The sequence below is a fragment of the Geotrypetes seraphini genome, chromosome 9, assembly GCF_902459505.1.
Source record: "Geotrypetes seraphini chromosome 9, aGeoSer1.1, whole genome shotgun sequence".
Classification (NCBI taxonomy): domain Eukaryota; kingdom Metazoa; phylum Chordata; class Amphibia; order Gymnophiona; family Dermophiidae; genus Geotrypetes; species Geotrypetes seraphini.
Genome location: NC_047092.1, coordinates 719,865 through 746,708, shown reverse-complemented (window position 1 = coordinate 746,708; position 26,844 = coordinate 719,865). Strand labels below are relative to the sequence as shown.

Here is a 26,844-nt window from a genome sequence, read left to right as displayed (position 1 = left end):
GAAATGGCCTCCAAAACTGAACACAATACTCCAAGTGTGGCCTCACCAACGACCTATACAGGAGCATCAACACCTCCCTTCTTCTGCTGGTTATTCCTCTTCCAATACAGCCTGGCCACAGCCACTATCTTATCACACTGTTTAGATGCCTGTAGATCCTTGGAAACAATCACCCCAAGGTCCCTCTCTCCATCAGTGCTTATCAGCCTACCACCTCTCAGCACATAAGGTTCCCTCAGATTTCTACCCCCCCAAATGCATCACTCTGCACTTCTTCGCATTGAATTTTAGTTGCCAGATGTTAGACCATTCTTCTAACTTTTGCAGATCCTTTTTCTTGTTTTCCACTCCCTCCAGTGTTTTGGGAGAGTTTTGGGAGACTCGCCTGTTGGCATATCTGTGTGGCCAGTCCATTAAGATGCTGGCTCCTTCCAGAAGTTTTGAGGACTGAGAGGCCTAAAGGTCTGCTCTGACCTGTTGACAATTCCTACATTACTAAATATTATATGAGTAATTTCTGGGAAATGGGAATAAAATCAAAACATATTATACATATGTTCTCATCATTCCTAGGCTTATTTTCAGGGGACCAGATGAAAGAATGCTGAATAAAAATTACTGCCGAAATCCAGATAATGATGTCCATGGCCCATGGTGCTACACAGATAACCCGACCATCCCATGGGACTATTGTGCCATATCAAGATGTAAGTAGTCCAGCCTCTTATTTTGAAGTTTAAATGTAGACTTTCAGAATTAGGAAGTAATGGGGTGATTTTATAACTTTCCATATTAATTATACTCAGGTACTCTCGCTTTGAAAATTATTCCCAGGAAAACTAAGTGCACACATGTACAGCTGCTTTTTGGGGTATGTAATATTTCCTTGAAAAGTTACACATATGCTTGAGTTTTCAAAAGTATAATATGTAAATGTAACTTACACAGAGGGACATGCAATGATTCAGATGTAGAACAAAGGCAGACCAAATGAGTCTATGGAGCAAAAAGAAATTGAATGTCACACGTGTCTGATGTGATCACGTTTCGCCCGTAGGCTGTGTCAGAGGCAATACTCCTTCAGCCACTTCCTGCAGGACTACCAGTGAAAAGTGTATTTTTTTTTTAAGATTGCTGGTAAGCTGTTATACTAGAGAGAGAGAAGCTTGCTGTCTGTTTTTCCTCTCTAGTTTTGCCTCTGACGCAGCCCTTGGGCAAAATGTGGCCATGTCAAGTATTTCTTTTTGCTCCATAGATTCATTTGGCCTACTCTTTGTTCGACAAATGTAACTTGCACTACAGCCTTGCCTCTAAATACATATCTGTATATTGCAATACACACATAGGGAGAAATAAAAGTCAGGAATAAGAGCTATTCTGCAAAAGGTGAGGGACTTATCTACAACAGTGCTTCCGTGCTAAACCTGTGCCTGACTTTTGGGTGCTAGACTTACACCTGCTGAAACCAGGTGTAATTGCCGGTATCCAACTTAGGCATTCGTCTGCCAAATTCTGTAATTCCGCTCACAACTTTTTGGAATGTCCAAGAAACACCCCTTTTCAGAAGCGCCAAGCTTTATAAAACAGCATGCAACTTGTTAAGAATATAACTTAAGAATAGCCTTACTGGGTCCATCTAACCTAGTAGCCCGTCCTCACGGAGGCCAAACCAAGTCACTAGTACCTGGCAAAAACCTAAATAGTAACAACATTTCATGCTACCAATCCAAGGCAAGTAGTGCTTCCCCCAGCTATGTTAACTGCTCTTACCACAACCTCTGGCAACACGTTTCCTCTTATTGGTTTAAAAGTATTACTCTGTAACTCTAACTTCATCAAGTGTCCCCTGGTCTTTGTAATTTTTGATGGCGTAAAAATACAATCTACTTGTACCCGTTCTACACCACTCAGGATTTTGTAGACTTCAATCATATCTCCCCTCAGCCGTCTCTTTTCCAAGATGAAGAGACCTAACCTTTTTCATCTTTCCTCTTACGAAAGGAGTTCCCATCCACTTTATCATCTTGGTTGCTCTTCTTTGAACCTTTTCTAGTGCTGCTATATCTTTCTTGAGATAAGGCAACCAGAATCAAATGCAATACTAAAGGTGAAGTCCAACATGGAGTGATGTAGAAACATTATAACATTCTTAGTCTTGTTAACCAGCCCTTTTCTAATAATTCCTAGCATCTTGTTTGCTTTTTGGGTCACTGCCACACATTGGACAGAAGAGTTCAACACATTGTCTACTGTTTTACCCAGATCCTTTTCTTAGGCACTGACCCCCCAAGGTGGACCCTAGTATCTATGATTTGAGTTATTCTTTCCAATATGCATCACTTTGTATTTGGCCACATTAAATCTCATTTGCCATATGGACACCCAGTCTTCCAATTTCCTAAGGTCTGCCTGTGTTTTAACAACTTGGAAGAGTTTAATGTAATCTGAAAATATAATCACCTCACTCATCTTCTCATTTCCATATCATTTAAGATAATATGCAGAAATAAAACAAAAATATAAAGGAAAAAAATACATTTTTTTATTGGACTATCTTAATGTAGTTTATGATTAGCTTTCAAAGGTAACCCTCAGATCAGAAATAAGCAAATGTAGGCAAAATCAGTATATATATGAGAAATATGAAAGCATTTCAGTGGTAGTTGGAGACCTTTATAAATCAATAGCACCAGTCCGAGAACAATTCTCTGCGGCACTCCACTATTAAGAACATAAGAGTTGCCGCTGCTGGGTCATGCCCAGCAGTCCGTTCATGCGGCAGCCCTTTTGGTCAAAGACCAGCACCCTGAGACCAGCCCTATCAGCGTACATCCTTGTTTAGTAGGAACTTGTCTAGCTTTGTCATGAATCCCTGGAGGGTGTTTTCATCTATGACAGCCTCCGGGAGAGCGTTCAGCTTTCCACCACTCTCTGGGTGAAGAAGAACTTCCTTACGTTTGTATGAAATCTATCCCCTTTCAACTTTAAAGAGTGCCCTCTCATTCTCCTTACCTGAGAAAAATGGATATTTAACCCTACCCTCTGTTTTCTATCTGATAACCAATTCCAAATCCACAACTGAACATTGCCTTCTATCCCAGGAGCCTCTAACAAGGAATTTTATAAAAAGCTTTCTGAAAATCTAGATGCACTCCATCAACCGGCTCACTTTTATGCAAATATTTATTCATACCTTCAAAGAAGTCAAGCAAATTGGTGAGGTAAAACCTTCCTCGGCTGAACCCATGTGACTCTCTCCCATTAAATCATGTTTGTCTACATGTTCCACAATTTTATTTTTTATAATTGTTTCTAGTATTTTGCCTGGTACTGAAGTAAGGCTTACCGATCTGTAATTTCCCGGATCTCCCCTGGAACCCTTTTTAAAAATCGGAGTAACATAGGCCACCCTATAATTTTCAAGTGCTACAGATGATTGTAGTGATCACTAACAGAAGATCAACAATTTCATGTTTGAGTTCTTTCAGTACCCTGGGATATACAGTATACCATCCAGTTACTCTTTAACTTGTCAATTTGGCATAGTATGTTTTTACAGGTTCAATTCCTCTACATCATCACCTTTAAAAACCATTTCCATTTCAGGTAGATCTCCTACATCTTCTTCCATATAGATCAAAGCAAAGAATTCATTCTGTCTCTCCACTATGGTCTTATCCTTCCTGAGTGCTCCTTTGGCTCCTTGATCATCCAACGGTTCCATGGATTCCCTTATAGGTTCTTGCTTCTGATGTACCTAAAAAAATTGTTACTGTGAGTTTTTGCCTCTTTAGCAAGTTTTTCTTCATATTCTTTTTTAGCTTTCTTTATCAATGCTTTGCATCTAACATGCCAGTGCTTATGTTTCTCCTTATGTTTCTTCATTTAGATACTTTTTCTAGTGAAAGCTAGAAGGATACTAGGTTGCATAGGGAGAGGTATGGCCAGTAGGAAAAAAGAGGTATTGATGCTCCTGTATAAGACATTGGTGAGACCTCATTTAGAATATTGTGTACAATTCTGGAGGCCGCACCTTCAAAAAGATATAAAAAGGAAGGAGTCGGTCCAGAGGAAGGCTACTAAAATGGTGTGTGGTCTTCATCATAAGGCATATGGGGACAGACTTAAAGATCTCAATTTGTCTACTTTGGAGGACAGGTGGGAGAGGGGAGATATGATAGAGATGTTTAAATAACTACGTGGTGTAAATGCACATGAGGGGAGTCTCTTTAATTTGAAAGGAAACTCTGCAATGAGAGGGCACAGGATGAAGTTAAGAGGTGATAGGCTCCAGAGCAATCTATGGAAATACTTTTTTACAGAAAGGGTGGTAGATGCATGGAACAGTCTCCCAGAAGAGGTGGTGGAGACAGAGACTGTGTCTGAATTCAAAAGGGCCTGGGATAGGCATGTGGGATCTCTTGGAGAGAGAAAGAGATAATGGTTACTACGGATGGGCAGACTAGATGGGCCATTTGGCCTTTATCTGCTGTCATGTTTCTATACTTCTATGGGGGGGGGGTTTGGGCTCTAATAGCATCTTTCACGTCACCTTTTAACCATGCAGCATCTTGTTTTCTCTTCTTTCCACCTTTGTTAATATGTGGAATACATCTTGTCTGGGCTTTCACAGTGGTATTTTTAAATAACATCCACACCTGGTTTAAAGTCCTAACCTTTGCCATCGATCCATGTAGCTTCTTTTTAACCATTTTACTCTTTCTATCATAGTCGCCCTTTCAAAAATTAAATGCCACTTCTTTAGCCACAGCATTCCAAATAATTTAAATTTGATCACGTTATAGCACAAGAGGTAACTGTTTTGGGTCCACTGGTAATCACTGTTTCCCAGTGGACCCAACACAGTTACCTCCTGTATTATGCCCTACATTTCACTAAGAACCAAATCTAAAATAGCTCCCACTCTTGACAGTTCTTGGACCAGTTGCTCCAAGAATCAGTCATTTATTACGTCTAGGAATTTTATCTCCCTAGCACTCCCTAATGTAACATTTATCCATTATTATACTGTTGCCAAATTTGCCAGCTTTCCTAATCTCTACAAACATTTCTTCATGTGTCCTAGGGGATGGTAGTATTACCCTACCTATATATTTCTTTCCTTCACACATAGAAACATGATGGCAAATAAAGGCCAAATGGTCCATCAAGTTTGCCCATCCGCAGTAACCATTATCTCTTTCTCTCTCTGAGAGATCCCACATCCCAGGTCCTCTTGAATTCAGACACAGTCTCTATCTCCACCACCTCTTCCTTCCGGGATACTGTTCCATGTATCTACCACCCTTTCTGTAAAAAAGTATTTCCTCCGATTATTCTGTATGGATTCCACACTACTACCTAGGCAATGAATAATGTTTATTTTGTTTGCTTCATTTCCTTCTTTAACATATAGCACAACCCCCCACCCCATTTATCTTCTCTATCCTTGCAATTTAATTTGTACCCAGGTAATACAGTGTCCCATTGATTGTCCTCCTTCCACCAGGTCTCCGAGATGCCTATTATATCTACCTCATCATACATGCTACATACTCTAACTCTCCCATCTTACTTTTTAGACTTCTAGCATTTGTGTACAGAACTTCAAATTGTGTTTTTTCCTTGTATCTACAGACTGCTGAGAAGATGATAGGGATAATTTGAGTCCTTTACTCTGCCTTCCTTTCACCGTTATTGTTGCACAAGCAAATTTTAATTGATGCCAATTAACTTGCATGTACAAGTGCTCAAATTTCAGTGCACACCATATAAAGAATCTGGGAAATATTAGAACATTTATTAAGAATGGCATTCCAATGAGTCGCAAATTCTTGATCAGCATCAAATATATGCAGAGTTTTATTCAAACATAAACCACAAGATATACCGTACATTTAACCTGACAACATTCCTTAAGTGTCTCAGCATGTAATTGTGCTCTTTTGAGTCACTGGATCTTTGAAAAGCAGTCCAATAAAAGACTTCCATAGTCTCTTGTACTCCAAATAATTATGTACCAGCTACAAGAATGGCTGCTTCCTGATCTGTGTGTTCCAGGAGAGAGGGAATCAAAAGTGTAGTGAAAAAAGGCACAATGGAGCCCCAAAGATTGGTATGGAAAACTAGTTTTATTAGAGGACCTGACATGGGCCATTTTCGGTGGTGGGCTGCTTTCAACTTGAAATTTCTACTTGACGTAAAATTACCTATGTCCAAACTATCCATCTGTCTGCAAGATACTCCCCAACCCCTATATATCCAAATTAGATTGAAAGCTCTTCTGAGCAGGAACCGTCTACTACATGCGAAATGTAGAGTGCTGCGTATGCCTTTCAGCACTATAGAAATGATAACTAGTAGTAGTGTGTCAGGGATCAGCTTTATAAATGTTCCAACTCGTCGGATTACTGAACTTAGTCATCAGATTTGCACAAACTATAGAAACAAGGGGATCCTTTTCTAAAGTCATGGAAAAATGAACTTAACACACCGCTTATGCGTGGCTTTCCCACATGCTAAGGCCACTTGGCCGACTTTCCCATTTTCCTAATTAATGGCCATGGTTTTAGCAGTTTGTTGGATCTGAGAAGAGGAGAGAGAAGAGTCAAAGATCACGCCGAGGTTGCTAGCTGACGAGGCAGGGAGAAGGACAATGTTATCCACAGAAACAGAGAAAGGGAGGAGGTGAATTTAGGTGAAAATATAAGGACTTCAGTTTTAGCCATATTCAGTTTGAGATGGCAGTGATTCATCAAAACAGTAATGTCAGACCTGAATTCCTGTAGAGATATCTGGGGAGTCGTCAGCATAGAGGTGATAATGAAAACCATGAGAGGAGATCAGTGTACTGAGAGAGGTATATATGGAGAAGAGGAGAGGGTCCAGGATGGAGCCTTGAGGTACAACGATAGACAGTGGGATGGCAGCGGAGGAGGATCCACCTTAACATGCACTGAAAATACAATGGAAGAGATAGGCAGAAAAACAGGAGAGAACAGAACCCTGGAATCCCAATGAGGACAGTATGTCGAGAAGGAGGTGGTGAACAAGTGTCAAAGGCAGCAGACAGATCGAGAAGGATAAGGACAGAGGCCATTGGATTTGGCCAGGAACAGGTCATTAGAGACTTCAGCAAGGGCAGTTTGTATAGAATGTAGAGGGCAAAAGCCCGATTAAAGCAGGTCAAGATTATCATGAGAAGAAAGGAAGTCCAGCAACGATGGTGAGCAGCATGTTCGAATAGGTTGGGGAGGAAGGGGAGGAGGGAGATAGGGCGGTAGTTGGAGGAGGATGTGGGGGGTCTAGTGAGGTTTTATTGAGGAGAGGTATAACTATGGCATGTTTGAAGACATCAGGAACTGTAGCAGTGGAGAGTGAAAGGTTGAGGATGTGACAGATGGGATTTATGACATTGGGAGTGATGGCTCCAAGTAGGCAGGTAGGAATCGGATCAGAGGACAGGTGGTGGATTTGGAGGAGGAGAGAAGGTGAGCAGTTTCCTCTGTGGAGAATGCATAACTATATTTTCACTTATGTTCAAATATTGTGTTCTATAGCTAGCTCTTTGAGGCAGATGCTCACAATGCCTGCGCCCACAGCGCAATAGCTAATTAATGCTCAAAGCAAATGAGTTTCAAATTTTATGCATGGGAAATTTATGTTGTTAAACCGAAAGCAAAGTGAATGAACTGTTGAACTGAGCATGCTTGGTGCGTGCTCACAAAGGTTTTGCAGTAAATGTGGCCTGTGTGTGTATATTCAGACAAAACCCAAAGTGTAAGCACCCACTGCTGCTGTTCTTCTGCACCTTTAAATATGAGCTTTTCAAAAATTGTGTGCACTTAAATTTTTAAAATGTGCATATTTAAGTGCAGAAAAACAAGCGCCAATGTGTGCTTTCAAGACATATGCACATGTCTGATTCTAACTAGCAGCACATCAAACTTCCATAGGTTCCCTTTGGCTTGTGGTTCAATGTGTGCTTTTGCCAAGAAATCCTGTCCTCAAAACAGACGTTGGTAAGTTTCGGCAATTTAGACCATCGTTTGCTTCTGGGCACTGAGGTGCTGCTGTCTGAGCATTTATTTATTTATTCATTCAGACTTCAATAAAAAACAGAGCTGCTCCTACATATTGATAATACCGAACTGTCGTACTCATTTGTCAACCTTCAAAAAAATGCACATCCACATAAGTACATCTTAAACTGCCCAAACGTAGCAAGGAATAGTATCCATTTCAATATATTTGCATAAAACTTGCAGCTACCTTTGGTGCACGTTAGCTCTGGCGCTCGAGCCCTTTGAGCATTTGCTGCTATGTAACATGCACACAAGACAGACACTAACTACTTTTACCACTAGCGCTAGGTGTTGATTTTCGGCCCATATATGGGTTTAAGAGAAAATGTTCTACCCACATGAGGACTTGCACATGCGTACTCTGCAAAGTATGTGTAGCTATCTACGAAGGATCTTCAAAACGTTTTTTTACACTATTAAATATTTCAAAAGAAAAGTACATCACTTTTCCGCATAATCACACTGTTTTGCCTGACTGACTAGTCACATGACATTCTACGCCACACCCTCTTACCACTGTGAAAATATGAAAGTGTAGAAATCCGACGCCTTCAATTAATACAAAATACTGCAATAAAACTCATCTATAAACTAGGCAAATATGATCATGTTACTCCGGTCCTGAAAGATGCACACTGGCTCCCTGTGGCTCATCGAATCACTTATAAAATCATCCTCTTGACCTTCAAAATAAAGTCTTCTCATCAGCCTTCATACCTTCATAAACTCCTCATTCCTCAATGTTCTCCACGAACTTTGAGATCAACAAATCAAAAACTTATTTTAATTCCCTCCATAAAAGAGTTCTATTATACACGGAAAATAAATTTTGCTGTATCTGCCCCAACTTTGTGGAATTCTCTACCACAACCACTTTGAGACGAACAGCATCTAGATAAATTTAAGATAAGCCTGAAGACTTTTTTATTTTGCGACGCATTCTCTTCTGTTTAGACTCTACTCCTCCCTCTTATTCCATTCACAATATTTTTTTTTATTTTATTTTATTTCTCTCTTAAAGAACCTTCCCCAGCCAATATGTTTTATTCCCAACTCCCCTTTCTCCCTTTTCTCTCTAAAATGTAACTCTACCCTCCCATTCCCTTTTATCCTCACTTTCAAGTTTGTCTTGTTAATGTCTTTTATGTCCACTCTATGCACTTTTAAATATTTACCATTTCAATTTCTTTTTCTTTACTTTTTTTAAAAATTTAATGTAAACCGGCCAGATATTTGTTTGATGGTCGGTATATTAAAATCTTATAAACTTGAAACTTAATAATAAACTTGGAAGAACCCTCATATGTGCAGTTTCCTGGGTAATATTCAAAGTGAAAGTACCTTGCGGCAAAGTTAGGGTTACCAGACGTCTGGATTTCCCTGGATGACTTTTCAAAACCCGGCACTTTGTCCGGGTTTTGAAAAGCTTCCAATGTCGGGACGGCATCCGTGAACGCGCGAGCATGATGTCATCGCATCGCATATGCGCATGTGTGGATGCTGTCCCGGTGCATGAACAGGTTAAGGAGGTTGGGGATGGGGGTGGGATGGGGCATGACACTAGTGGAACTGGGCGGGCCTGGGGGCGTGGCCATGGTAACCCTAGGCAAAGTCTGCTTAGAGGAGAGTATGTAAATACTTTTCACTGATGCCAGCGGTTAAAAGGTTAATTTATATAAATTGTCCTGAGAAAAGATCAGTGCCCGAATGCTAGTCTATAAAGGGAGGTTGCCTTTTATAGAAAGCACTTAATTCTCGTGCCTAGTTCTGAGCGCCAGACTTACAGCTCAAACCTGGAGTAAATCCCAGCACCCATTATTCTGCGTGCAGTTTTTTGGACTATGACCCACCCTTGGCCACACCCCTGTTGGGTTGCACACTATGGTATTTGAGTACTTAGCGTGATATAATTGTGTACAGCCAGATGCACAACCAGTTATTGATGGTTGGCAGCTCCGTAGTCAATTAAGTTGTGCATACATCTCAAAAGCATATCCACATTTGGGCACCATAGAGAGACTCCAGAGGTCAATGTCCCCTACTTACTAGTGCAGTTCTCATAGGTCTGCCGTAGTTGCAAAACCTCCACAGTAATTGACGGGGAAGCAGAAAGCAAAAATGTGGGGAAGGGAAGCCTTTAGAACCACTGTGCTTTATTAACCATACTCAAAATGTTAAAACAAGTACATAGATAAATATGTGCCAGTTTGGAGAGTCCTTTATCCTTTTTCAATGGACCCAACACGGTCCGTGTTTCGGCTTGGGAAAGAAAGCCTTCTTCAGGGGTGTACTAGTGATCTCCAGTAGATGGCGCCAGTGAGGTTATCCTGCCGCTATATCGGGCGATGGTGCGCCCACATCTGGAATACTGCGTTCAGTACTGATCGCCATACCTTAAGAAGGATATGGCGATACTTGAGAAGGTCCAGAGAAGATCAACAAGAATGATAAAGGGCATGGAAAACCTTTCATATGCTGAAAGGCAGGAGAAGCTGGGGCTCTTTTCTCTGGAAAAGCGAGACTTAGAGGGGACATGATAGAAACTTACAAGATCATGAAGGGTATAGAGAAGATAGAGAGGGACAGATTCTTCAGACTGGCGGGAGCAACAAGAACAAGAGGGCACTCAAAAAAATTGAAGGGAGACAGATTCAGAACAAATGCTAGGAAGTTCTTCTTCACTCAGAGGGTGGTGGATACCTGGAATGTGCTTCCAGAGGAGGTGGTAGAGCAGAGTATGATTTTGGGTTTCAAAAAGGGATTGGACGAGTTCCTGAAGGAAAAGGGGATTGAAGGGTATAATTAGAGGGGTACTATATAGGATAAAATGTCTTAGTAAAAGATCACTTACAGGTCATTGACTTGGGGGGCCGCCGCGGGAGCGGACTGATGGGCACGATGGATCTATGGTCTGACTCGGCAGAGGCGATGCTTATGTTCTTATGTATTGTGATGAAAATCTTTACGGTTGTAATATGAACTAAATCACTTGTGGAAATAGATAAACCTAGTCCGGTTCATCACTGAGAAATCTAACTGCAGACCTCCCACTGGTTTTTGTTTTCTGTTTGATTTTACATGGGGGTTGTGTTTCCTTTTTGTTGTGAAAACTTTGAGGAAAGCAACAATGCTGCACATTTATCATTTTTTTAATACACTTATCACCTAAGTAGAGTGCAAGCAAACATGCATAAAATAAATGTAATATTGTGGGCCAGGGGTTGTTCCCATGAGCTTATGGTGCAGCTGGTAACTCCAAATGCCATTAACAGCAGCTCTGGGCGTTATTTCCTATGCTAGAAGCTAAGGCATATCCAGCACAAAACTGGTTCTAGCAAGCGTCAGAGTAGGACTGCCTTTTATGTGGTCCATTTACTCAGCCAATTTTAATTGATCAGGTGCCGAATCCATCCCCGGAATGACTCCAAAGTATCAAATATCGGGGATGCTAATTGGGCATTTTCAGCTGCACAATCTGGTTAGGTGCTGTTGAAAATGACAGGTTCGTCCCTGCCAGCCTTTCCTGGCCATTTCAATCTTTTGGACTATTGGGTCCAAAACAGTGTGTTTCAACAATATATTTATAAACATTGGAGTTAAATATCTTTTTACTTTTGATTCTACACATTCCTAATTTTCTTTTTCTTATCATTTTAAACTTGTTCAGGTGAAGCTGACCCAACACCTCCTCTATCAAAATTAGGTGGTGAGTGAATCAATAGCCTTTATTTAAAGTTAAGCTATATCAGGGGCTGTCTGCACCCACTTCCTCTATGTATACAAATTTATCTCATGCATGTTCATTGCGGGTGTGCTATGGGGTCTCCAGGATAGGGGCGAGAAACCCTGAGCTACATCGTTTCTACTGCAGCATGTGTGTATAACATTTTCTGTATGGGGAACTTTTTCAGAGATGATTTTACCAAGGGTTCACTTGTTACTCCTGGCAAAAATGTTGAAGTTTATTTATCGTGTTGTACGTAGAATTCTTCTATCCTGAGGCCTTTCCTGCCTTTTCCTTTGCCCTCTCTCAGCCCAACTGCAGTTCTGTCTCCCTCCAAATCCCACCCCTCTCTCACATGCACCTTGCATCCCCTCCTTGGCCCCCATAGTCTGGCATCTCTCTCTCCCTCTCTCTATGGTCAAGCATCTCTTTCTTCTCAACCCCCATTCTGGCTTGGTTTCCTTCTTACCCCCTTTCCCCTCTACTTACGGGTCCAGCATCCACATCCCCTCCCCTTCTCCCCCTAGCTCTCCTCTCCTCATGGGTCCAGCATCCACATCCCACCGCCACTCCCCCCCCCCCCTATTTTCAGTCTAGGATCCTTGTCCCCTCCTTTCCCCTCTCTACTTGTTTATTTATTTAATCTTTCTTCTATTCCATCCTTCCCAAAAAGCCCAGGACAGGTTACAGGTCAACATACAAAACATACACTTAACAGGTTACAATGCAAGATTTTTCAATATAAGTCTTTATCCTAATGGGACACAGATTAAGGATCTTGTATCAATATACACTTCTCCCGCCATATTCGCATGGGTTAAGTGCAGAGCCAGCCCGTAAATATGGAAAAATTGTGAATATGTTTTTGGGCCAGCTCTGACCCACCCCTGCCTCCCTCCTGTGTCCCCCAGACCTTACATGGTGGTCTAGCAGTGCCGTGGGCAGGAGCGATCTTCCTACACTCCTGACCCATGCAGAGCCATCATCAAAATGGTGCTCTGAGTTCCTGTTGTAGTCTCAAGACTACAATGGGAACTCAGGTCAACCATTTTGATGATGGCTCTGCACGGGGCAAGAGCGTAGGAAGATCGCTCCTGTCCCACGGCACCGCTAGACCACCAGGTAAGGTCTGGGGAGGTTCGGGCAGCCTGGAAATAGATGAAAATTAGAAGAAACTTAGAAGAAGAAAAAAATTAGCAAATAGGAAAACCGTGAATAGTGAGGGAGAGCTGTGCATTTCTTTGTCATCTATCGGTCGTGGAAGGGGGAGTTACTTAAGAACATAAGAAATGCTGCTGCTGGGTCAGACCAGTGGTCCATCCTGCCTAGCAGTCCACTCACTAGGCGGCCACCAGGTCAAAGACCAGTGCTCTAAATGAGTCCAGCCTCACCTGCGTACATTCCAGTTTTTTAGGAACTTGTCCAACTTTGTTTTGAAACCCTGGAGGGTGTTTTCCCCTATAACAGACTCCGGAAGAGCGTTCCAGCTTTCCACCACTCTCTGGGTGAAGAAGAATATAATCAAGTTTGCAGATGACACAAAACTATGTTGGGCAGTTGGGTCACAAAAGGACAGTGAATTTTCCAGAGAGAATTGAACCAGCTAGAGAATTGGGCGGAAAAGTGGCGGATGAAGTTTAATATAGAAAAATGCAAAGTGATGCACCTGGGCAGAAAAAACAAGGAGCATGAATATAAAATGTTAGGTGTAACACTGGGCAAGAGCGAACAAGAAAAGGACCTGGGGATACTGATAGACAGGACTCAATGCGCAGCAGCGGCAAAGAAAGCAAATAGGATGTTGGGCATGATAAAGAAGGGAATCACGAGTAGATCGGCGGACATCATAATGCTGTTTTACAGAGCAATGGTCAGACCACATTTGAATACTGTATCCAACACTGGTCTCCCTACCTAAAGAAGGATATAACACTGCTGGAGAAGGTGCAGAGGCGAGCCACGAAGCTAGTAAAAGGTATGGAGAATTTGAGCTTCAAAGAACGCCTCAGAAAACTGGGATTGTTCACCCTCGAGAAGAGAAGACTGCAAGGGGATTTGATAGAGACTTTTAAAATACTAAAATAATTCGACAAAATAGAGCAAGAAACATTGTTATTCACATTGTCAAATGTGACTCGGACAAGAGGTCATGGATTGAAACTGAGGGGCAACAGGCCCAGGACAAATGTCAGGAAGTTCTTTTTCACACAGCAAGTAATGGAAGCTTGGAATGCTCTCCCGGAGGAGGTTGTGACGGAGACCACCATTCTAGGATTCAAGGGCAAGTTGGATGCACACCTTCTTGCAAATCACATTGAGGGATACGGGTAAACAAGGTCTTCATCAGGGAACACCTAGCTTAGACTCCATGTGTGTGTGTCGCCGGACTGGATGGATCTAAGGTCTGATCCGGTGAAGGCATTTCTTATGTTCTTACATTTGTACGGAATCTATCCCCTTTCAACTTTAAAGAGTGCCCTCTCGTACTCCCTACCTTGGAGAGGGTGAACAGTCTGTCTTTCTCTACTAAGTCTATTCCCTTCAGTATTTTGAATGTTTCAATCAAGTCACCTCTCAGTCTCCTCTTTTCAAGGGAGAAGAGGCCCAGTTTCTCCAATCTCTCACTGTACGGCAAATCCTCCAGCCCCTTAACCATTTTAGTCGCTCTTCTCTGGACCCTTTCGAGTAGTACCTTGTCCTTCTTCATGTACAGCGACCAGTGCTGGACACAGTATTCCAGGTGAGAGCGTACCATGGCATGATGACCCTCTCTGATCTGTTTGTGATCCCCTTCTTAATCATTCCTAGCATTCTGTTTGCCCTTTTTGCCACCGCCACGCATTGTGCAGACGGCTTCATTGACTTGCCGATCAGAACTCCCAAGTCTCTTTCCTGGGAGGTCTCTCCAAGTACCCCCCCGGACATCCTGTATTCGTGCATGAGGTTTTTGTTCCTAACATGCATCACTTTACACTTATCCACATTGAACCTCATTTGCCATGTTGATGCCTCTTTCTCAAGCTTGATTATGTCACGTTGCAGATCTTCACAATCCCCCTGTGCCTTCACTACTCAGTCATGTTGTGAAATCTTCTTTCTATAGTCTCCGTCAAATTCGCTCATTGAAAAAATTTTTATGCCCAAAATCCCTGAATATATTGATACACTCCTTAGTTATTTCAAAGATTGACTATTGTAATGCCTTATTTAAAAGAATAGCCCAAAAAGAAATCAAACGCTTACAAATTATACAAAATGCCTCGATTAAAATTATTGAAAACGCTAAGAAATTCGATCACGTTATGCCTTTGCTAGAGAAAGCACATTGGCTGCCGGTTATATATCGCATAATATACAAATTAAATTTACTCACTTTCAAATCTATAATTTTTAAAACTCCAGCATTTATTTATAAATTTTTAATCCCCTATAATACTTCAAGAGTATTACGCTCAACTGAACAACACTTATTAGTTGTTCCGTTGTTAAAAGTTATTGGTACACGACGTCACTCCATTTTTTCAGTTACGGCACCTCTAGCCTGGAACGCTTTGCCAATTTATTTGAGAGAGGAAAAAATGCTCGATAAATTTAAGAGTCAACTTAAGCGATTCCTTTTCAAAGACGCTTTCAGTGACTAATTGAATTTTTTCTTTTTTTACATCTTATATTAAATTTCTCCCTTTTTCCTAATGTTTTTAACCTTAAATGTTTCTTTTATATTGAATTGTATTTCTCCCCATAATTTTACCCTTCTTTGATCAAACATGTTAATCAGTCTTGTTGCCTTTGTCTAGTCATGCGATTTTATGTTAAGTACTTTTATGTTATTTTAACCTGTTTAATATTAAGTTCTTTTAGTTTGTATGTTTACCCTAACTTTGTAAACTTATAGATGTACATCGCTTAGAACATGGAATAGGCGATTTATCAATTCTTATAATAAACTTGGAAACTTGGAATAACTTCGTATCGTCCACAAATTTAATCACCTCACTCGTCGTACCAATGTCCAGATCATTTATAAAGATGTTGAAGAGCACAGGTCCAAGCACCGAGCCCTGCAGCACCCCACTGGTGACGCTCTTCCAGTCCGAGTATTGTCCATTTACCCCCACTCTCTGTTTCCTATGCTCCAGCCAGTTTTAGATCCACGTGAGTATTTCACCCTCAATTTCATGACTCGCAATTTTCCGAAGTAGTCGCTCATGAGGAACCTTGTCAAACGCCTTCTGAAAATCCAGATATACAATGCTGATCGGGTCACCCTTGTCTATCTGCCTGCTTACTCCCTCGAAAAAGTGCAGCAAGTTCATCAGACAAGATATGCCTTTGCTGAAACCGTGCTAGCTGGTCCTCACCTCACCATTGTGGTAAAAAACAATGTTAAATATAATAGATGGTGTTTTACATTGAATAATTATGTCAATAATGATATAGAAAAATTAAAGCAATTTTTCACTGACAGTAAATATTATATCATTGGTAAAGAAAGGAGTTTAAAAGGGACAAGACATTTGCAGGGTTATGTAAATTTTGGAAAAAGGAGGGAAAGTCTGTTAAATTTTAAAAAAGTTTGTCCTAGAGCTCACCTCGAGAAAGCCATGGGGTCCGATCACCAAAATAAGAAGTATTGTAGCAAGACAGGAGTTTTTGTTGAAGCAGGAAGTATATCCAAGCAGGGACAAAGATCAGAGCTGCAGCAAGCAGTCCGTCTACTCCAGGAGACATCCGGGGACTTAGTGCAGGTAGCAGAACAGTTTCCAGGTATGGGAGGTATAAGGTGTCCATCAAGGTGATCAATGATGCGGTTCTTTATCAGCTCCTCTACCATTTTTCCCGGTACTGAGGTTAGACTCACCGGTCTGTAGTTTCCCAAATCTCCCCTCGAACCCTTTTTGAAGATCGGCGTAACATTCGCCACCTTCCAGTCTTCCAGAATCTTTCCCGAATTGATCGACAGGTTAGCTACTAGTTGAAGTAGTTCAGCTATAGTCCCTTTCAGTTCCTTGATGACCCTCGGATAGCTGCCATCCGGTCCTGGGGATTCATCGCTTTTTAGCCTATCAATCTGCCTGTATACCTCTTCTAGACTGACTGTTAGCCCTGTCAATTTCCCGTCTTCATTTCCAGCATAGAGCAAAAAATGTGTTCAGTTTGTCGGCGATTTCTTTATCTTCCTTTAGCACTCCCTTTATTCCACGGTCATCCAACGGACCCACCGCTTCCTTCACGAGTCGTTTCCCCTTAATGTATCGAAAGAATGGCTTGAAGTTTTTCACCTCCTTGGCTATTTTTAACTTGTAGCCTCTTTTGACCCCTTTTACCGTCTTATGGTGAAAAGGTATGTTTTTATTGCTTTCGTAAAGTTAAGGAGTCTTTCAAGGGATCTAATCTGACCATCCATGGTCCCTCCCCCACCCCTCTCCTTTGCAGTCCATCATTTATTTATTTATTTATTCATTCAATTTTCTATACTGTTCTCCCAGGAGAGCTCAGAATGGTTTACATGAGTTTAATTAGGTACTTTAAGCATTTTCCCTTTCTGTCCCAGTGGGCTCACAATCTATGTAATGTACCTGGGGCAATGGGGAGATTAAGTGACTTGGCCAGGGTCACAAGGAGCAACATGGGTTTGAACCCACAACCTCAGGGTGCTGAGGCTGTAGCTTTAACCACTAAGCCTCACTTTCCCCATGTCCCCTCCTCTCCCCCCCCTCCACCACAGACCTAGCATCCTTGTTCCCTCCTTCCCTCCATATTGTGGCCTAGCATCCATGTCTCTGTCCCCTCCTCCTCTACTGTGTGGGTCTGGCCTCTCTCCCACTTCTTCAAGGGAGTAAACTGGCAGATAGATAAGGGCGAACCAGTTGACATTGTATATCTGGATTTTCAGAAGGAGTTCGACAAAATCCTGCATGAACAACTGCTTCAAAAAAGGGGACATGATCAAAACATTTAAGATAATGAAGTGAATAGATTTAGTAGATAGAGACAGGTTGTTCACCCTTTCCAAGGTAGAGAGAACGAGAGGGCATTCTCTAAAGTTAAAAGGGGATAGATTCCGTACAAGCGAAAGGAAGTTCTTCTTCACCCAGAGAGTTGTAGAAAACTGGAATGCTCTTCTGGAAGCTGTTATAGGGGAAAACACCCTCCAGAGATTCAAGATAAAGTTAGACAAGCTCCTGCTGAACCAAAACTTATGCAGGTAAGGCTAGTCTCAGTTAGGGCACTGGTCTTTGATCTAAGGGCCGCCACGTAAGCGGACTGCTGGGCACGATGGACCACTGGTCTGACCCAGCAGCGGTAATTCTTATGTTCTTATGTTCCCTCTGACCAACCTCCCCCCTCCCTCACCCCAGCGTACCCTCTCTTAAATTATTGATTTAATCTAAATGGTCCTTTTTCTAGATATTTCTGGGCCAGAAACCCAGAGCTCTGCCCGGTACTGTGCTTAGATTCCATCTACTGGAGTCTTCATCAAAGCTCATTCTAGTCCATCCCAGCCATCGAAGCGCTCTCCAGCCCATCCATGACTGAATGGCCATATACGGGACACAGACCGTGCAAGTCTATTGGCCTTAGTTCTTCAATATATACCATTATTTTCTGATTAGAGATCTTCCTCTGCGTTCATCCTATGCATTTTTGAAATCTGAGCAGGCTTCAGTGCATTTACTGCGGCTTTGTAAAAGGGGCCCTAAGAAAAGCAAAGAAAAAAAAACTATGTAAGGTAAGCAGGTTGGAGGATTTCCAAATTAATTCTGTAGACTCAAACTTCAGCCTTTCTGCAACACTCCTCTCAGAAGTGAAAATGTTTCATTAACTTGAAAATGAGTTTATTTGGGGTTTTTTTTTCTTTTCTTTTATTTGTAACGCGCCTTTCCCAAGGCAGCTCACAATATAAACAGTGCCGTACAGTGAGAGAGGAGACTGAGAGGAGACATGATCGAAACATTCAAGATAATGAAGGGAATAGACTTAGTAGAGAAAGACAGACTGTTCACCCTCTCCAAGGTAGAGAGAACGAGAGGACACTCTCTAAAGTTGAAAGGGGATAGATTCTGTACAAACGTAAGGAAGTTCTTCTTCACCCAGAGAGTGGTAGAAAATTGGAACGCTCTTCCAGAGTCTGTTATAGGGAGAAACACCCTCCAGGGACTAAAGACAAAGTAGAAAAAGACAGACTGTTCACCCTCTCCAAGGTAGAGAGAACGAGAGGACACTCTCTAAAGTTAAAAGGGGACAGAGAGTGGTGGAAAACTGGAAGGCTCTTCCGGAGTCTGTCATAGGGGAAAACACCCTCCAGGGATTCAAGACAAAGTTAGACAAGTTCCTGCTGAACAAGAACGTGCACAAGTGAGGCTGGACTCATTTAGAACACTGGTCTTTGACCTGGGGGCCACCGCGTGAGTGGACTGCTGGGCAGGATGGACCACTTGTCTGACCCAGCAGCGGCAATTCTTATGTTCTTATAATACAAACCATACAATACATATAAAAATACAAACAAAGTAAGCGACCAGTGCTTTCAAAACTGCAAATTTCTTAATGCTCATATTTTATTTGTAACGCGCCTTTCCCAAGGCAGCTCACAATATAAACAGTGCCGTACAGTGAGAGAGGAGACTGAGAGGAGACATGATCGAAACATTCAAGATAATGAAGGGAATAGACTTAGTAGAGAAAGACAGACTGTTCACCCTCTCCAAGGTAGAGAGAACGAGAGGACACTCTCTAAAGTTGAAAGGGGATAGATTCTGTACAAACGTAAGGAAGTTCTTCTTCACCCAGAGAGTGGTAGAAAATTGGAACGCTCTTCCAGAGTCTGTTATAGGGAGAAACACCCTCCAGGGACTAAATACAAAGTAGAAAAAGACAGACTGTTCACCCTCTCCAAGGTAGAGAGAACGAGAGGACACTCTCTAAAGTTAAAAGGGGACAGAGAGTGGTGGAAAACTGGAAGGCTCTTCCGGAGTCTGTCATAGGGGAAAACACCCTCCAGGGATTCAAGACAAAGTTAGACAAGTTCCTGCTGAACAAGAACGTGCACAAGTGAGGCTGGACTCATTTAGAACACTGGTCTTTGACCTGGGGGCCACCGCGTGAGTGGACTGCTGGGCAGGATGGACCACTTGTCTGACCCAGCAGCGGCAATTCTTATGTTCTTATAATACAAACCATACAATACATATAGAAATACAAACAAAGTAAGCGACCAGTGCTTTCAAAATTGCAAATTTCTTAATGCTCATATTTCATTTTGCAAAATAAATGTCATCAAGGTTACTTTGCTTTCTAATGAACAAAGGCAGACGATTCCATTCCTGGGGTGCCTTCAGGAAAACATAGTTACACATGAAACATTCAATCTCATAGTAATATAACATAATAACATAGTAGATGACGGCAGATAAAGACCCAAATGGTCCATCCAGTCTGCCCAACCTGATTCAATTTTAAAATTTTTTTCTTATTTTCTATTTCTGGGCAAAAATCCAAAGCTCTGTCCGGTTCCAACTGTTGAAGTCTCCATCAAAGCTCACTCCCGCTCATCCACACCCTCCCAGCCCTTGAAGTCCTCCCCAGCTCATTCTCAACCAAACTGCCATATACAGACACAGACCATGCAAATCTGCCCAGTACTGGCCTTAGTTCTTCACTATTTACTATTATTTTCTGATTCTAGATCCTCTGTGTTCTTCCTACGCTTTTTTGAACTCCGTTACCGTTTTCCTCTCCACCACCTCTCTCGGGAGCGCATTCCAGGCATCCACCACCCTCTCCATAAAGAAGAATTTCCTAACATTGCTCTTGAGTCTCCCACTCCTCAACCTCAAATTATGTCCTCTGGTTTTACCATTTTCCTTTCTCTGGAAAAGATTTTGTTTTACGTTAATACCTTTCAAGTATTTGAATGTCTGAATCATATTCCCCCATCCCTCGTTTCCTCTCAGTTCCTTTGCAGATGGCACAGTGATGTTCTCTCGTGAGCAGATTTTGCTAAGTAAGTGCATTTAATAAAATATGATGTTTGTCCTTTTTTTCAGATTCTGTTCATTCTTGTGGATCATCGAAGCATGTCAGAATTGTGAATGGAATCTCAACACAAACCGGTGAAGTCTGGATGGTTAGTTTGAGATACAGGTAAGAGGAACAGTAAAACATAGTTTAGTGAACTCAGCAATGAACAATATTTGCGATAATATTTTGGCAAAGCTGTTAAGCTCACTCAGTCTCAATCCACCGGGTCATTGACAGTGGTCAATAACCTCAATATTTCTGGCCTGTGAATGCAAGTACACCAGGAGGAAAACATGACAAATTATTTCTGGTAAATTCATTTATACCCAGGGCCAATCATTTTTAAACCTCCCCCCCCCCCACCCACCTGAAAAAATAATTTATAGTATTAATCCATGAGTCACACAACAAGGGAATACCTAGGAAAAGGCAACATCCTAAACATTGCAGTGAACATTAATACAGCCATCGTAAAACTAAATAAGCCAAATTAATCCACTACGGATCAATCCTGCAGATTTCAAGCTACAGCATGGGAAAGGAATAATTCAGAGCTGCCCTCACTGCCCCTCTGGACTGGGTAGACCCCTCCCAGGCCTAATTCTTTATTCCTTCTAGTCCAGCAGGGTTGATGGACCATTGTAATGCAGCAAACTATGTCATACCTTGTATTTTTACTGTTGTAATTGTCTATTGCTTATGCTTGACACCACCTAAAGTGAATTCCTTCAAAAGGTGATAAATAATAAATAATCTCTTGATTTGTTACCAGATGGATAACATCAAATTTAGACTCCTTACGTTCTTTGATTTCACCAACAGCTGCAGATCCTGGGAGACATTTAACCTTTTACATCTCTTGTCTCTTCAACTTTGTTTCCAAATTAATGCTTCTAATTGTGAAATCTCCAAGGAGTAACAATTTTCTCTTTTGAGACATTTTGATATTGCCCGAGGGATTTTTTGGTATACTGGATGTTGTTTCTTTTCTCTAAAGTTAATTTGGGTTCTGTTATTGTGACATCATCATTTCCCAAGATAGAGAAGGCTTTTCTCAGGGGTATCCTTGGAGGAGAGGAAGTCCCTGAATTTCAGATCCCATGTAATCCATCTATTTCTGTGTTGGGAGTAGATTATTTACTGGTAACCCCTGGAGGGGCCATTTTTACTGCAACTCAACTCAGATTTCAAAGCAGAGATCTGCACTAGAGAATGACACGGGGAGCGATCCCCGCAGCGAACCGCTGCGTGGCTGCGGTTTGGCTGCGGGTTATGGTGACCTCATTAGCAAATCGCCGCAGACGCGGGGACAAATCCTTTCACCGCCCGCAAAAACGGTGAATAGATTTGTCCCCGCAGGCCAATGTCCCCCCTTCTAGGAACCGCTATTTACCTGTGTTTCACCGTGTTCGTGACCGGGTGTTAGATGTCTCCGCCATGTTGTCTGTCTCCTCCAACTTTCGATCCAACTCGCACGTTGCCGCATTTACTCTCGATCCAACTTGCATTTGTCAGATCAACCCTTCCTGCCAATAGAACCCGCCCCCCCCCCCCCCGACGATCGCCGGCAGGAAGGTGCTCAGCCCTTCAGGCCGACAGAACCAGCCCTCCCCAATGATCGCGGCAGGAGGATATCCAACCCCTCCTGCCAGCTCCCCAACAGCCCCCCTATGATCACTGATAGGAGGGTGCCCAACCCCTCCTGCCGGCCCCCCCAACGGCCCCCTATATCGCCAATAGGAGGGTGCCCAACCCCTCCTGCCGGACCCTCCCCCAACAAACCCCGCCATCCCGAAACACCACCCTTAGTCTTACTTTCCAAGTTGGACCGGACAGCTCCTCGCTCGTCTGGCCAGCAGGCCTGCCTCCGTCCAAATGAGGCGGGCCCGCCCCTCCCCTCCCCTGCCTAACCCACAGGATCCTAGGGCCTGATTGGCCCAAGCACCTAAGGCCCCTCCTATAGCGGGAGTGGCTTTAGGTGCCTAGACCAATCAGGCCCTAGGATCCTGTGGGTTGGGCAGGGTAGGGGCGGGCCCGCCTCATTTGGACGGAGGCAAGCCTGCTGGCCATACGTGTGAGGAGCCGTCCGGTCCAACTTGGAAAGTAAGACTAAGGGGGTTCCGGGGTGGGAGGGTTCGTTGGGGGGGGGGTCCAGCAGGAGGGGTTGGGTACCCTTCTGCTGCGATTGTCGGGAGGGCCGTTGGGGGGGGGTCTACAGGAATACACAGTCTAGTACCCAAACTCGCAATCTGGGCAACTGCAACTGGGCAACCTGATCCCGAAATCTGAGCAACTGCCTGCTGCCGTCGCGTATGCTGGGACTCCTGCCTTCGTGTATCTGCTGGATACGCGAAGGCAGAAGTCCCGGCATACGCGACGGCAGCAGGCAGTTGCAAATCAGCTGACGCTGGCGCAATCTTGCACACTGGGAAAGAAGAGAATCTCCGGCGTCAGCTGACTAGCAACCCCCCATCGTATGGGACACCTGCCTTCGCATATCTGCCGGATACACGAAGACAGGAGTCCCAGCAAAAGATGCAGCTGCAGGAAGTTGCTAGTCAGCTGACGCTGATGCCGGAGCTTCTCTTCCTGCCCAGTGTACACCAGGTACTGCTGGACAAGGGGAGGAGGGGAAGAAGGAAGGGAGAAAGGATACTGTTGGACAGGAGGGAAGGGGTACTGCTGGACAATGGGAACAGGGAAGGGAGAAGGGGTACTGCTGGACAAGGGGGAAGTAAAAGGAAGGGAGAAGAGGTACTGCTGAACCTGGCAGAAAAGGAGGGAAAGGAAAGGTGCTACACACTGGAGGGGAAGGTGAGATGGTGCATGGGGAGAGAGCATGTTGGGTTGTGGGGTGCGAAGGAGGGATACCACTGAGGGAAGAGGCAAGGACAGAGAGAGAAAGTGTGCAGGAGGCAGAAAGTGTTGGACTCATGGAGAGGGCAAGATGGATGGGGAGGACAGAAAGGAGGGAAGGAGAAATGTTACACTGGGGAAGGGGGAGAGCGCAGAGAGTGAAAAGTTGGACTCATGGAGGGAGAGAGAGAGATGCTTGGTTGAGGGAAGGAGGATCAGAGGAGAAGCATACAGGAGGGGTTGGGTGCCCTCCTGTCGTGATCGCTGGGGGGAGGGGAGACTTGCAGCCGTAGCCGTGGTCACTATGCTAATCACGGCAGGGAGATCTTTGCCGCGATTAGGTACAGCGGCCGCGTCTACTTACCATGTAGGCTAACATTGTAAGCATTAAAAGTACATGTCGTGTTTGTTTTTGTATAGTTATTAACTAATATTTAACTAAGTTTTAAAGTTTTAAAGAATGTTTCCTTTATACGTAAATAAAGAAAAGTATATAAAATCGTACCCGTTTGAGGCTTTTATGTATGCAGCGGTGACGGTGACGGGGCGGTGAATGGGGTTGCAGTGGCGGTGACGGGGCGGTGAATGGGGTGGCAGTGGCGGTGACGGGGCGGTGAATGGGGTGGCAGTGGCGGTGACGGGGCGGTGAAGGGAATGGCGGTGACGGGGCGGTGCAGAGGATGGTGAGACGGGGACGGGGCGGTGACGGGGACCAATTTTTTCACCGTGTCATTCTCTAATCTGCACACTGATGAGACTGGTTTGTCTTAGTATAAGACAGCACTAATACTACAATACTTATCACTTCTATAGCACTGAAAGGCGTATGCAGCGCTGTACATTTTGACATTTAATAGACGGTCCCTGCTCAGAAGAGCTTGCAATCTAACTTGGACAGACAGAGAGAACATATAGGGTTGGGGAGGCAGAACCCAAGGTGAGAGGAGTTAGGAGTCGAAATCACTCTCAAAGGGGTAGGCTTTTAACTAGGCCTTGAACACTGCCAGAAATGGAGCCCACCGTAGGGATTTGGGCAGCTTGTTCCAAGCATACAGAGCAGCAAGGCAGAGGGGACAGAATCTGGAGATAGGAGGGACTTACCAGTTTGAGCAAAGCTTATGGGGGGGGGGGGGGGAATCACAGTAATTGTATTGGATAATAGTCATTTTGATTAGAAACATAGAAACATAGAAAGATGACGGCAGAAAAGGGCCAAGGCCCATCAAGTCTGCCCACTATAGACCCTCCCCTTAAGATTAGCTAGTGTTTTGCCCTGACCCTCTTAGGGATCCCACATGGGCGTCCCATTTATTCTTAAAATCTGGCACGCTGCTTGCCTCGATCACCTGCACTGGAAGCCCGTTCCACCGATCAATCACTCGCTCCGTGAAGAAATACTTTCTGGTGTCGCCGTGAAATTTTCCGCCCCTGAGTTTGAGCGGGTGCCCTCTTGTGGTTGAGGGGCCTCTAAGAAGGAAGATGTCATCTTCCACTTCTATACGTCCGGTGATGTATTTAAACGTCTCAATCATGTCTCCCCTATCCCTGCGCTCCTCTAGAGTGTAGAGCTGCAAATTGTCTAGTCTTGCTTCGTACGGGAGACCTTTAAGCCCTGAGACCATTCTGGTGGCCATTCTTTGGACCGACTCGACCCTCTGCACGTCTTTGCGGTAGTGTGGCTTCCAGAATTGCACGCAGTATTCCAGATGAGGTCTCACCATGGCCCTGTACAATGGCATAATGACAGCAGGCTTTCTGCTGACAAAACTTCTACGGATGCAACCCAGCATCTGCCTTGCCTTTGAGGAAGCCTTCTCCACCTGATTGGCAGATTTCATGTCTGCACTAATGATTACTCCCAAATCTCGTTCCGCTGAAGTCCTGGTCAAGGTCTCCCCGTTCAAGGTATAAGTTCTGCACGGGTTTCTGTTACCTAGGTGCATGACCTTACATTTTCCAGCATTGAAGCCCAGCTGCCAGGTTGAGGACCAGCATTCCAATGTGCGCAGGTCCTGCGCCATACTATCTTGTAAATTGTCCTCGCTTACCATATTACATAGTTTGGCGTCGTCGGCGAATAATGTTACTTTACCTTGAAGCCCTTGAGTCAGATCTCCTATGAATATGTTGAAGAGGAGCGGACCCAAGACCGAGCCCTGAGGCACCCCGCTGGTCACCTCCGATGTCCCAGAGAAAGTACCGTTAACCATCACCCTCTGACGTCTGCCACTCAGCCAGTCTCTGACCCATGCCGTCAGAGTCTCTCCCAGCCCCATTGATTTCATCTTGTTTAACAGTCTGCGGTGTGGGACGCTGTCAAAAGCTTTACTGAAGTCCAGGTACACTATGTCCAGTGAATCTCCTTCATCCAGTCTTTTTGTTACCCAGTCAAAGAAGCTGATGAGGTTTGATTGGCAGGACCTACCCTTGGTGAATCCATGTTGATTGGGGTCCCGTAGATTCCCTTCGTTCAAGACCGTGTCCAACTGGCGTTTGATCAGTGTTTCCATGATTTTGCATACTATTGATGTCAGACTCACCGGTCTGTAATTTGCAGCCTCTGTCTTGCAACCCTTTTTGTGTAGAGGAACGACGTTAGCTGTTTTCCAGTCCAAGGGGACTGTCCCTGTACTCAGTGAGAGATTGAATAGTACGGCTAACGGTTCTGCCAGGACATCACCTAGCTCCCTAAGCACTCTGGGGTGCAGATTGTCCGGTCCCATGGCTTTGTCCACTTTGAGTTTTGTTAGCTCAAAGTAAACCTCGCTGGGTGTGAATTTAAAACTCCGAAACGGGTCTTTTGTGTTTGACTGTGGTTTCAATTGAGGGCCGGACCCTGGCGCCTCGCAGGTGAAGACCGAGCTGAAGTATTTATTCAGTATTTCTGCTTTTTCGGGATCTGATTCTGCGTAATTCCCGTCTGTTTTTTTCAGGCGTACTATCCCGTCTGTGTTCTTTTTCCTGTCACTGATATACCGGAAGAAGGATTTGTCCCCTTTCTTAATGTTGTTTGCTAGAGTTTCTTCCACTCGAAGTTTGGCCTCCCTGACTGCCGTTTTGACCTCTGTGGACTTGATCCTGTGTAGCAGTTGATCTTCGCTTTTCCCGGTGCGTTTGAAGGAAGCAAATGCGTTTTTCTTCTCCTTAACGAGACGT

At 43.7% G+C, this 26,844-nt stretch overlaps 1 protein-coding gene across 5 annotated transcripts in view; it reads left to right on the top strand.

The window, feature by feature from the left end:
• Positions 1-26,844, top strand: part of HGF (hepatocyte growth factor) — a 111,770-nt gene that overhangs the window by 52,390 nt on the left and 32,536 nt on the right. For 2 of the 5 annotated variants that reach the window (XM_033959762.1, XM_033959760.1), the window contains exons 11-13: positions 574-707; positions 11,752-11,790; positions 20,859-20,955. In XM_033959762.1, the coding sequence (XP_033815653.1) occupies positions 574-707; positions 11,752-11,790; positions 20,859-20,955 (270 nt within the window). Of the gene's footprint in view, positions 1-573; positions 708-806; positions 872-11,751; positions 11,791-20,858; positions 20,956-26,844 lie in introns of all 5 variants that reach the window. The other 3 variants (XR_004540727.1, XM_033959761.1, XM_033959763.1) reach the window with 3 other exon arrangements.